Source organism: Hyaena hyaena, unplaced genomic scaffold, assembly GCF_003009895.1.
Source record: "Hyaena hyaena isolate Hyena2069 unplaced genomic scaffold, ASM300989v1 scaffold_350, whole genome shotgun sequence".
NCBI classification, from domain to species: domain Eukaryota; kingdom Metazoa; phylum Chordata; class Mammalia; order Carnivora; family Hyaenidae; genus Hyaena; species Hyaena hyaena.
In genome coordinates this window covers 872,963-885,420 of record NW_024080980.1, presented here as the reverse complement: position 1 = coordinate 885,420, position 12,458 = coordinate 872,963, and the positions used below count along the sequence as shown (strand labels likewise).

The 12,458-nt window shown below is 48.4% G+C and overlaps 1 protein-coding gene across 1 annotated transcript in view; it reads right to left on the bottom strand.

Moving 5' to 3' along the window:
- The window catches only part of GPD1L (glycerol-3-phosphate dehydrogenase 1 like), a 55,436-nt gene extending 44,989 nt beyond the window's left edge, over window positions 1-10,447 (bottom strand). Inside the window, exon 1 of the mRNA XM_039249835.1 lies at window positions 10,330-10,447. Coding sequence (XP_039105766.1) covers window positions 10,330-10,376 — 47 coding nt within the window. The 5' untranslated portion in view covers window positions 10,377-10,447. The remainder of the gene's footprint in view (window positions 1-10,329) is intronic.
- Window positions 10,448-12,458: the final 2,011 nt, after the last annotated feature.

Genomic DNA, 12,458 nt, shown 5'->3' with positions numbered 1-12,458 from the left:
TGTACCCCCGACGGCTGAGGTGTGTACTCCCACACATGGCACCAAAGGACACTGACTCACTTGTGCCCTTTCAGTGCCTATGGCCCGCTGAGGCAGTGTAGAATGTCTCGTTTGAGTGCTACCATGTTGTTCCCACCTCTAGCAAGTGGGAACTTCCTTTCTCCACAAAGTCACTAAGTGCCTCAGACTCTGAGCCTAGGCAGATGGTAAGTAGTATTTGGCAAGAGAAGTCCGTAACACTGTTCTGTTTTCTTTCTACTGGTTGTTGTTACCTCCTACATATGATATTTACAGGAGTGAGAGAACATTTTCTTTTGAAGTCAACTGTTAAAGTATAATAAGCAAATAATAACACAGGTGTGAAGCACAACCAGAGCTGTAAGGGCGGAGCCTGCCAGGTGGAGGTTCAATCCTGTCCAAACTTTTGACCTTGAAGATTAAGACAGGGAGGATCAGAGTCACTCTGACCTTATGTCATACAACCAGGTACTGGCAGAACTGGAAGAGGAGCTCAGGTCTGCTCATGGCCAGTCCTAAGTCTTTATATAGATGTGTAAAATCACATTTCCTATGAGATCGTGCAGACTAGGGGGCACCTGGGTAGCTCAGTCGGCTAAGCCACTGACTTCAGCTCAGGTCATGAACTCGTGGGTCATGGGTTCAAACCCTGCGTCGGGCTCTGTGCTGACAGTGTAGAGCCTGGAGCCTACTTCGGATTGTCTCCTTCTCTCTCTGCCCACCCCCCGCCCCCCCCCCCCCCCGGCTCACACTCTGTCTCTCTCTGTCTCTCTCAAAAACAAACATTAAAAAAAAAAGAAATCATGAAGACTAATTGACAGCTCTACAATGCTATGCAAATGAGCGTGGAAGGGACTTGGATGCTGAGTGAGTTCCAGTGTTAGCTGCCTACTGGGACTTGACTGAAGATCTCCCTTTCATCTTTACTGCAGCCCCAAGAGAGCTGCTCATTGTCCCCTTTAACTTCACAGATGAAGAGGCTGAGGCTCAGAGAGTAAGTTACCCAAACGTTACGCTGCCCATGGAGAGCCAGCGGTTCTGGTCCTGAAGCCCACACCTTCTGCCATTTCACACCTGCCTTGCTGTAGAGTCATCATTTGTTGAAAATGCATGCTGCACACCTAGCAGGTGTAGACACTGCAGGGCAAGTTGGCACCCTCCCGGAGTCTGGAGATTGGTAAACGAGACTGAAGTTGCTCCAGCAAGCACAACTGTGTCCTGGTGACCCAGTGGCTAAGTAGATGACACAGTGACACATCAGAGAGGTCGAGGTGAGCTGGGAGTAAGTACAACCAGGGCTGAACTCTGCAGGGTGAGAGGAGTTCACCTTGGGGAGGTGGGGAGCTTTCCAGGCCCTGGATCAAAGGTGCAGGAACAGGTGGGGCCTGGAGATTATCTTCTGCTTTTACCTGGAGCCAACACTGGGTGGGGGGGGGGGGGGGAAAGAGCAGGAGAGGGGAGGGGAGAGGTCAAGGGAAGGAAAGGGAGAGGCAGGGGAGGAGATAGTGGGGGAGAAAGGGAGGGAAAGGATGGGATTGCAGGGGAGGTAGAAGGTGAACAGGGCAGGGGTGGGGAGTAGGCACTGGTTTTTGTTGCTGTTTTCATTGAAATATAATTGACGTGTAACATTGTGTAAGTTTAAGATGTACAACTCGTTGATTTGATACATTCATATACTGCAATATGATTACCACCAGAGCACTACTTTAAATATCTTAAGCATATTCTGTTTCATGCCTCAGCAACCCTTTGAGGCAGGTGGTATTATTATTATCATCGCCATCATCATACATATGACTATTATCTATTATATGTATTATATATATTACAATATCCCTTTATTATTATCCCCATTTTTTACATGAAGAAACTGAAGCCCAGCGACCACGCAGGTAGACTGGAGAGGCATGCCCCAGGCTGTGCCTTCAACACCCTGCTCTCCCTCCCCGGGTCCCAGCTGGAAAGACCCCCACCTGCTGGAGCTTTGGCATCCCGACCCCATGGCATTCACCCTCTTGCCTTCTCGCCCCTTCCCTTCTACAAAGGGGAGTATTTTCATCAGGCTGGGGTGTGCTCCATCAGCCAAGGAAGGGCCACCTGTCACATTAGGAGCAAATCTGAGGAATGCTTCACAGAGTGCAGAATCTGTCTCAGCCAGAAAGGACCCTCCAGTCCCTCCTTCTTTTCACTATGGAAACTGAGGCCCCGCGAGAGGAACTGGCAAGGGTGTAGCCGGATTCTCCACACTCTCTTCCAGAGTCTCTTCCAGAGCTGATCCTGACTGTGAAACCAGCAGAAGAGGGTGGTCCATTTTGTTTTAAATAACATCTACTTTCATACTCATAAAAGCAACACATGAAAGATGAAAAGACAATTATGAATAATCTCACCACCCAGGGAGAACTCCCATTTAACATTTTGTGCAATGCTTTGCGTTCAAGGGCTTTTTAGAGTACAATCAAATGCCAGAGTATTCGATGCAAATGTGAAAAAAATCAAGTATTTTAAAAACAGATTCAACTTGGTGAATGCTCATTTGATCTCTGGATAGGGAAGCTTTCTAAGCTTAAAATCAAAGGAAGGCACCACAGAGGGGGAAAAAGATCAATGTGAACAACTTCACAAAGAAAAGGAGGGGGAGGAGATGAAAAAAGCCTTTCCATCTATCAAAATTCAAAAGGGCCGAAGAAAAAGCTTAAGGTAGAATGCTGCATTTAACCAAAAAAAAAAGAGGGTGGGGGGATGCAAAATTGTACACTCCACATGACAGGAAATTAACAAAATACACAGCGCCTCACACGCATTAGAACGGTTACTACAGGGGAAAAGAACCCAAACAAACAAACCCAGAAAATAACAAGGGTTACTGAACGCAGAAATTGGAACCCTTATGCCCTACTGGCTGGAATGTAAACCAGGGCAATTGTTATGGAAGGCAACACAGTGGTTGGTCAAAAAACTAAAAACAGAATTGCCATATTATTCAGCATTCCACCTCAAGGTGTGTACCCAAGGGAACTGAAAGTGGGGACTCTGATGTTTGCACACCCATATCATAACAGCAGTACAGGGGTCCCCTCACCTGCCCTTTCTGCTTTCTGTGGTTTCACTTACCCCCTCCCGCCCCCCACCCCTGTGCCAGGCCCCAATGCCTACACCATTCACCTGGCTTCATGGTGTGGGCAGACAGCTTACCATCTTACAGCAGCACAAGGATAGTGACACCAGGACAGTTAGGTATTTTGAGAGTGATGAACCCCATTCACGTAACTTTTATTACAGTCTATTGTTACAATTTTTCTATTTTATTACTGGTTATTATTGTTAATCCCCCACTGCGCCTAATTTACAGATTAAACTTTGTCATTGGTGCGTACATAGAGGAAAGGACACAGTCTCTATAGAGTTCTGTACTATCTGCAGCTCCAGGCATCCACTGGGGGTTTGGGACACATGCTGTCCCCGCGGGCAAGGGGAACTACTATATTCATAACCGCCAAAGGGTGGAAGACACCCAAGTGTCCGTTGATGGATGAACAAATAAACAAAATGTCCTATATAAACACAATGAAACATGATTCTGCCTTAAAAGGGAAGGACGTTCTGACATGCGCTACAACAGGAATGAAACTTTAGGACATTATGCTACATGAAGTAAGCCAGCGACAGGAAAGACAAATACTGTATGATTCCACTTACATGAGGTACTGTATTATACGAACTCTCTCTTGCTGCTGTTGGAATCTAAGCATCAAATAGAGAAGTCCAAGCTAGCCTGCTGACAAATGAGACACATGGCCCAGTCGCTCCTGTCAGCCCCGCAGGAGCCCGCCCACTGCCAGACACACAAATGACGTCATCTAGGACCAAGGGTCTCCGGTAACCCAGCCCTGGACTGCAGCCTGAGGAGTGAGACCAGGTTAGACCAGCAGAAGAACCTCCCAGCGTTCAAGACTATTGACCCCAAGAATAGTGAGCTAATAAATGATTACTGGTTGAAGCCATGAAGTGTGGGGGAGATGGTTAGGCAGCAACAGAAAATGGAATCAGGGGTGCCTGGGTGGCTCTGTTGGTTGAGTGTCCGACTTTGGCTGAGGCCATGATCTCACAGTTTGTAGATTCGAGTCCCGCGTTGGGTTCTGTGCTGACAGCTCAGAGCCTGGAGTCTGCCTCGGATTCTGTGTGTATCTCTCTGCCCCTTCCCTGCTCGTGCTCTGTCTCTGTCTCTTGAAAAATAAATAAATGTTAAAAAAAAAAAAGATTCAGTTCCCAGCTCCCAAATGTGGAAGGGACTGAGCCCCAAAAGAGGAAGATGGCAAAGTGCCACTGCTATAACCTTAAGAGAACCCAGAAGACTTCTGGCACACGGAGCTTAGTTCTTGACATCACCAAGCATGGTGAAGCATGAGGGAAAGAAGAGGGAGAAGGGAGACCCAGCTGGTGAGGATCTTAGAAACAACTTTTTACCAGCATCCACTGAGAGACCTAGAATCCTGGCTTGTCACAGAGAAGAAGGAGTGGGCATGGGACTTTTCTATTAGTGAGACACATCTTAGATGAGAATGGGCTCGGGGCACCTGGGTGGCCCAGTCGTTGAGTGTCCAACTCTTGATTTCAGCTCAGGTCATGGTCCCAGGGTCATTGGATTAAGCCCCACATTGGGCTCTGGGCTCAGCGTGGAGCCTGCTTAAGATCCCCGCCCCCCCCCCCGCCCTTCTCCCCCCTTCATGTGCACTCTCATCCTAAACTTTTTTTTTAATTTTTATTTATTTTTGAGACAGAGAGACAGAGCACTAGAAGAGGAAGGGCAGAGACAGAGGGAGATGCAGAATCTGAAACAGGCTCCCAGCTCTGAGCTGTCAGCACAAAGCCTGACACGGGGCTCGAACTCGGGATCCGGGAATGGTGAGATCATGACCTGAGCCGAAGTCTGACACTTAACCGACAGAGCTGTGCCGGCGCCCCCTAAACTAAAATTTAAAAACAGAGAGTGGGCTCACCAAGGCAATGCTCAGAGATTAAAGGGTGAAAGTTGGAGGTGACATTTTTCACTCAGATATAAGGTTTTTCTAACAATTTGCTAGGTTAATTTTAGGAAGATGAGTTGCCTTAAAAATAGTAAATCAGCTGCCATGTGTGCAAGAGGAGGAATACCCGCTCTGGAGGGAAACGATGGTTTTCACGGCTCGTTTCAATTAGTTCTTTCTTTCTTTCTTCTTTTTTTTTTTTTTTTTTTAGGATTTTATTTTTAAGTAATCTCTCCCCTCAACATGGAGCTCAAACCCACAACCCCGAGATCAGGAGTTCCATGCTCCACCAACTGAGTCAGCCAGGCGCCCCTCAATTTGATGTTTGTCTCCCCTGCCCCCCGCTTTTTTTTAAAGTAGGCTCCAGCATGGAGCCAAATGCAGGGCTTGAACTCACAACCATGAGATCATGACTTGAGCTGAATTTAAGAATCAGACGCTCAACCGACTGAGCCACCCAGGCTCTCCCAATTTGATTTCTCTTGACTGGAATATGGTTATACTAGCCTTTTGTTGGGAGGGTCAGATATAAGATATTCCATATTTCTATGACAGTGAGATTTGTTCTCAGGTACAGGAATGCTTCTCACTGAAAAGGACAAGAACTTATGGAAACATGGCCCTTAGACATATAAGGATAGGGGCTTCAACTCCACCTTATGAACCACTGACCTCAAAATGTCTTCCCTTGATCTCCATTTTGTCATAATATATCAGTTATATATATGTGTGTGTGTGTGTGTGTGTACATATACATATAGTAACAGTTATATGTAGGTGTAATGGGATAGCAATATTACCGTACAGACTTGTTAGGAGGCTTAAATGAAAAAATGCATACCTGACATACAGAAAATGACCTCGCAGGGAAGGAAGGAAGTGGAAAAGAATGCAGCTGGCAGAGATGAAAGGTCAGAGAGAACTGAGGGCTCCTGACTCACCCCTAACAAGTAGCCATGATTGTTACACACACCTTCTTCAGCTTATGATGGGGTTATGTCCCAAAAGACCCACTGTAAGTTTAAAATATACTAAAATGCACCTGGTCTCCCTAACCTCTCAAACACCAATCCTTAGCCTAGCTGACCTTCAACATGCCCAGAACACATACATTAGCATACAGTAGGGCAAAATCATTGAACACAAAGCCTCTTTCACAAAGAAGCACTGACTAGCTGAGGGAAATGGCTGAACCCGCTCGGAGAGTGACAAACAGAAGGGCCATGCAGATACAGAACGGCTGCCACGTACTGCTTGTTCACCCTCGTGATGATGGGTGGTTGACCGGGGGCTGCAGCTGCTGCCTGGCGTCATGACGGGGGATCCACTGGATGGCGCCAGCCCAAGAGAAGAGCCAAAGTCACCATCCAAAGGATGATTCCTACTGAATACTTATAAAGCATAAAGTTGAAAATGTGCAAGTCAAACCGTCGTACGCTGGGGACCTTCTGTACTAAACAGAGCGCAGAGGTGATGGAAATAGGAGATTAAGTATCAGGGCTTTTTTAGTTGTACAAATTTCTCACTCTTGTTCACAGGGGAACTCTGGATCTTTTCCCAGCTCAACTCCCACCCATCCTATCACTAAACTGTCCCTCCAGCTTCCAGGGCAGGAAGGTACGTCAGTCAGTACCACCTGTGGACAGGGAAGGGGTAATTTCTGACCCCAGAGGCGCTAATTTACAGCCACTCAGAGTGGGCATGTAGCAAGGCTCAACACAGAAACTAAGTAACACAGACAAAAGAGTGACAGAAGTGGGCTACGGGCCATGGCGCTACATTCCAGATGATCCCAGCAGACCAAAAAAAAGAGTCACACACATCCAGCTTCAGTCATCAGTGCAAACGAGGCCAAAGCTCTCCCTGACCTTTGGTCACGCTGTGGGGTGATGGTGAAAACAAGGGCAAAAGATAAGTCCCCATACTCCTCTGGCTGCCTATCAGTTACGCTCTTGGTCTTTTACCTTCTCTCCCTTTTCTGCCTCTACTTCTTGGTCAGACTCCAGCTGGATCCATTTGGTGCCTTAATGATGGTGCTGGTCAAGGTTGATCCAATAAACACAGTGACAACAGTAGCTGATGTCTATTTAGAGTGCCAGTCACTTTGTACTCTCCCTGTGTCATGCCATTTAATCCTAAACAAAATCCTAGACAGCAGGTACCAATATCATAAGCAAGGATTCTTGAAGTAACAGTTTGCTCCAGGCCTTATAGCTGCCAGAGGGGGGTTAGGACTGAAACCCAAGGGATGGGAATCCCGAGCCTCTCCCTTTACCATTCACTTCCCTGGCTCCAAAGGAGGTTTGGGGCTTGGACATATGCTCCCTACCACAGAGGTTTGGGTGTAAATACAGCCCTGAGGTTTTAGGTCTAGAACTGAATTTTGCCCTGTGTCTGGGTAATTTTCCCAACTTTCTGGTAAAGAAACTTTGTTTCATCTTTGGAGGATCTTATGAAGCTTTAGGATTTGTTTGTTTGTTTGTTTGTTTCTTGTTGTTTTTCTGAGTTGCCAGGGCTGTGAAAAGCCCCAGAGGTCAGGAAGCACCCCCCTGCACCTGCCTCTGGCCTCCTCTCTCTGACCTGCCTACAGGAAAGGAGGTGCCAAAGGACAGGACAAGGGCATGTTATACAACCCTTTATGGGGCTTCCATGTCATTTCTGGCTGAAGGTCCTGGCCAAGTCAGCTAGATTCAGTCATCCATTATCTGTATTGCAATTAATGACCACCTATGTGGGGGAGGTACATAATGTGAGGATGACAGCCACCTCTTAGCTATGGGTTTAGGTGTGACAACACCTTTATTTACATAAGCACTCTCAGCTACTTCACCAAAGTCCCAAGTTTAACCATTGCTTAAGCAACTTTGCATTCTTGAAGGATCAAATCTGGAAGGGCAAGTCCCTCTTCTAGATAATATTCTATTTTAAAATTATCAAAAGGTTAAAGTCCTGTAAAAAAAATCTGCCCCTCCCCCCCACCCCCCGGGGAATGTAGTCATCAAGTGTAGGTAGCCTCAGTGATCCTTCTGATGCAAGTGGTCTTTGGACCACAATTTAAGAAACACTATTTAAACTTTAACATCTTATCTCGTGATGGATATTTCATTCCACTTAATGTTTCTTTTGAGTTTATCTTCCAACTTATCTCACCTCTGATGGTAAATTCCTTTCAAGCAGGCATTATGTACAACCGTGCCTGCATCACTGGAAAGGCCACAGTGCCTACATGTGGCAAACACTCACATGCCTACTGACCAGAGCTGACTACCCCATAGGCCCTTTGAAGCCTCTAAAGCTGTTTTCAGTTCCTAAGTTTCTGAATCTCTCTGGGGAAGTCGCGATCCTCTCTCTAGGACTGGAGTGGCACTGTACCCAGGGTAGTGGCGAGGAAGCAACAATGTTCCCGTCTGATCCCATAATTAATGGAGCTGGGCAGCCAGCCCAAACCATCAGGATGGCATATTTCTCAATTGCTGGGCCCTAAGGTCACCAGCCAAGTTCTACTCCATTTCCTTGGGCTGAAGTGGGCCAAGAAAACAGTCAAGTACATCAGAGTGAAGCCGTGGGAAGGCAGCCAGATCCCACTGGAGGGGGCAGGAGGTTTACTTCACTACTCCTGCTCCAGGCCCAAATACAGCATGGCAAAGCTGTGCTACTTTGGCACCTTGCAAATTAGGAAAAGGCTCTGTCATCCATGGGTCTGTGTCCTCTTACAGGAAAGGAAGTTAATGTCAAAAGAACACATGCTAACAGTGCCTTTCCAGTCCCATGGCCAATAGGGCCGCTGTAATCTCATTCAAGTGACCTTGGGATCAAACTGGCAAAGCCAACCTCAAGTCCGAATGAAGCTTTCCAGTAGATACATACCAACTCCAATAAATGTTGTGTACAACACTGTTGTTGGTCGAAAAAGGAAGTTTACAGAAAAGGGCCTAATACCCTAGTATTTGCAGGGCAGAGAAGGAAAGGGCTATATGTAAGCATCCACTTGCATCTGATGGGGTTTCTTCAGAAGACCAGAAGCAAATGATAATACAAATTTTCCTCCAGGAGATAACCTGGGAAACAAGTGTGAGTATAAGCTATTTCATTGGGTTTTTTTTGTGTGGGGTTTTTGATAACTTCTGGTTTTGGAATGTGACTATAATTACATACTCAGTATAATTATATTTTTAAAAATTAGTTTTCAAACATTCATTTAATTTTTATTTAGCATATGCCAGGCAATAGGGTAGATGCTGTCCTCAAGAGCTGGAAAGGGAAGAGTGGAAACAGATAATGAAATAAATCATTACCATGCATGGGGGTGTGGGGGTGGTGTGGCACAAGGAGAGGCCACTGGCCTTGCTGGGATATTAAAGTAGAGAACCAAATAAGGTTTCCTCCAAGGGCTGAAAGGGTACAACTCTGTACTATTTATTCTATACCAGTCTCTCGGATGTGCAAGGAAAAAAAGTGCACAACAATGGGAAAATGACTGAAAATATCAGAGTCCGTATTATATTCTGCTTCCTTCCTCCTACCTGGCCCCATTTTCCTCTACACTAACCCAACATTCGAGAGAAGCAAAGTTTGATAAAGGGAACTAAAAGAGCTGACATTTACAAAGTGCTGGTACTAATGTTAGAAGTCAAATAGAACGTAACGGAGATGCGAAGCTTCGCAAATATCGCCCCCAGAGAATTCCCACCGCCCTTGGACTACGCCGGGAGCCAGGCCTGTTGGAACTTGGATTTTCTTATCTTCTTAAGATACTGGACGTATCAGAACCGGTGAGCGAGACCCGCACTTGGACAGGCAGCGCTGGTCCCGGCCATGACCCGGGTAGCAAAGCGCCGTTTAGCCCCTCTCTGCCTTGGTTTCCTCAACAACCAAACTACAGTAAAAATGCTCGAGTCTCCACCAATTCCTCGACCCAGGCGACCCAGCGAGGAGAATGCAGAACGCTCTTAGAATGGTACGCAAAACACCCGGGCGTGGCGAGCAGGTGGCCTCCGTGCGCCCGCCGCGCGATGACCAGAGCGCAGACAGGTGCCCGCCGACACGCAACGCCCTCTCGCCGCGCTGCCCCCGGCGGGCACGCGGGCCCAGGGCCTCCCGGGCAAGTGCCTCGGCGCGGCCTCCCCGGGTGCGCGGTGCCCAGCCCGACAGCGAGGCCGCCCGCCCCGCCTCCCCGCGCGCGGTGCCCGGTGCCCACGCTGCGGCGGGGACGCGCGGCCCTAGCCCGCCCGGGAGAGGGGCTTCCTGGAGGCGGAGCCCGCGCCGCCGGCCCGCCGCCGCTCACCAGTTCCCCGAGCCCACGATGCACACTTTCAGGGGAGCCGCTGCCATGGCCAGGCTGGAACGCAGCAGCCCGGCCCGTGCCTCCCCAGCCAGCCGCCTGCCTGCCTCCGCGCCCACGGCTTTGCCCACAGCAGCTCGCGAGGGCCCCGCCCCTCCCGCCTCTCCGCCAATGGCCGCGACCACCGCCGCCCGGGCGCCCCGGGCCACAGCTGACAGCCTGGGAGGGCCCGCCCAGCCACTCCCGAGAACCACTGCGCACGCCTGAGCCCGGCTGGCCTCCGGCACCGCCCCGCCCCCGCCCGAAGCATGCCGGGACTTGTAGTCCACTCCCCCGTCGCCCGCCGCAGCCGCGCTCCCCTGAACGGCGGCTGCTGCTGCGCCACGTGGGGACCTGGGTGGTTGCGCAGCTTGTCTCGCCGCGCCCGGGGCTGCACCGTCGTGGTGCCCGACCCCGCTCGCGCCCTTCTCCCCACGCGGGAAGAGCGGCTACGCTGCAGTTTGGAGCCGAGAGAGGATCCCAGGTTGACTCTGGAGTCGACAGACTTGGGCCAGAGCTCCAAGCACCCACACCTGCCTCTGCAGCCTCCGCCCCGTTTGTCGGGGTTGGAAACAGCCCGGCACCCCTCGAACTGCTTAGTGATTTGTGTTTTCTGACGCCTTCTGGACGTGGCTGGACTGTACTCGAGCGTCAGGATGAACACTTTCTGGTTAGTCAAGAGAGAGACCCGGACACCTGCGGCAGCACACTCCCCCACTCGCTGGGCGGGACGTGCCTGCTCATTGCCTTTACCCCGGGGCTCCTGGAGAGCTTGTGGTTCGGAAGCTACGCTTCCTCCTTCCGGACAAATAGAACATTATTTATTCATTCTGAGTGTCACTTTCCCCCAGGCACCGCGCTAGACACTGGTTGACACCAGTGGCTCTCTGGAGCTTTGAAAAACCACCGTGGCCCGGCACCACCCCAGATCATCAGAATCTCCTGGGACGGGACACAAGCCTCAGAACTGTTTAGGGTGGCTCAGTCTGTTAAGCATCTGACTTTAGCTCAGGGCATGATCTCATGGTTCATAAGTTCGAGCCCCACATCAGTCTCAGTGCTGACAACTCAGCCTGGAGCCTGCCTCAGATTCTGTGTCTTCTTCTCTCTATCTGCCCCTCCACTGCTCGTGCTCTGTCTTTCTCTCTCAAAAATAAATATTAAAAAAATAATAATAATAAAGTTCAAGGTGATTGCAAAAGGCAGTAAAGATGAGAACCAATGAGCTCAAAATCAGTGAGACTGGCTGAAGAAACAAAATGCTCTAATACCTAGAAAAATACGAAGCCTATTACGTTTGATGCCCAGAGGATCAACAATTATTTTTGTTTTCGTTTTTAGAGTCTGAAAGATTTATCTTTAATACTTACGCTATTTACTTAAGGAAATACTTAAAGGAGTGGGTGGGACAGATTTTTCTCCCTTCCTTCACTGATGGTTTGCTCTCAATTATTTGCGCTAATGGAAAGATATCTAGGCAGGGATGATATGAAAGATCGACTTTTCAAGCTTTATTAAGTTTTTTCTTGCATTTTTGTTAGGAAATGAGATGGTCAAATAATGAATTTATGGACTGGGGGAGTATCCATGCATTGCAAAGATTTATACCAAGCGATCCATTTTTCGCCTTTGCCTGAACGGTTTATACCTCATCTGGAGACTTCTTTTCTCTCATGCAATTACAGCTGCATGGTAATGAGCTGCCGGCTCTTCTGCGGATGTATCCTTCAAAGCATTGTCACACAGAGTTTACTGACGACCCGATACACACCACACATTGTCCCAGAACATAGTGAGTTCTCGTGTATTTGTATAGACTGGTTACAAAGACTAAGACAAAAACTAAACAGGTGAAACCCATGAACATAATGTTGAGAGAATACAGCAAGTCGGAAAAGAAGGTGAGCAGTATGATACCATTTCTGTTATTACAGACACAGGCAAAATGACATCTATCAGTAGGGATACACACATGCATAGTAAAACATAGTAAAGGAAGACAAGGAAAAGATGAACACGAAATGCAGGACTGTGGTTATGGTGGAGGGGAGGGTTGGTTATTCTTTGTAGCTTTTGCATATATTGTAAATGCT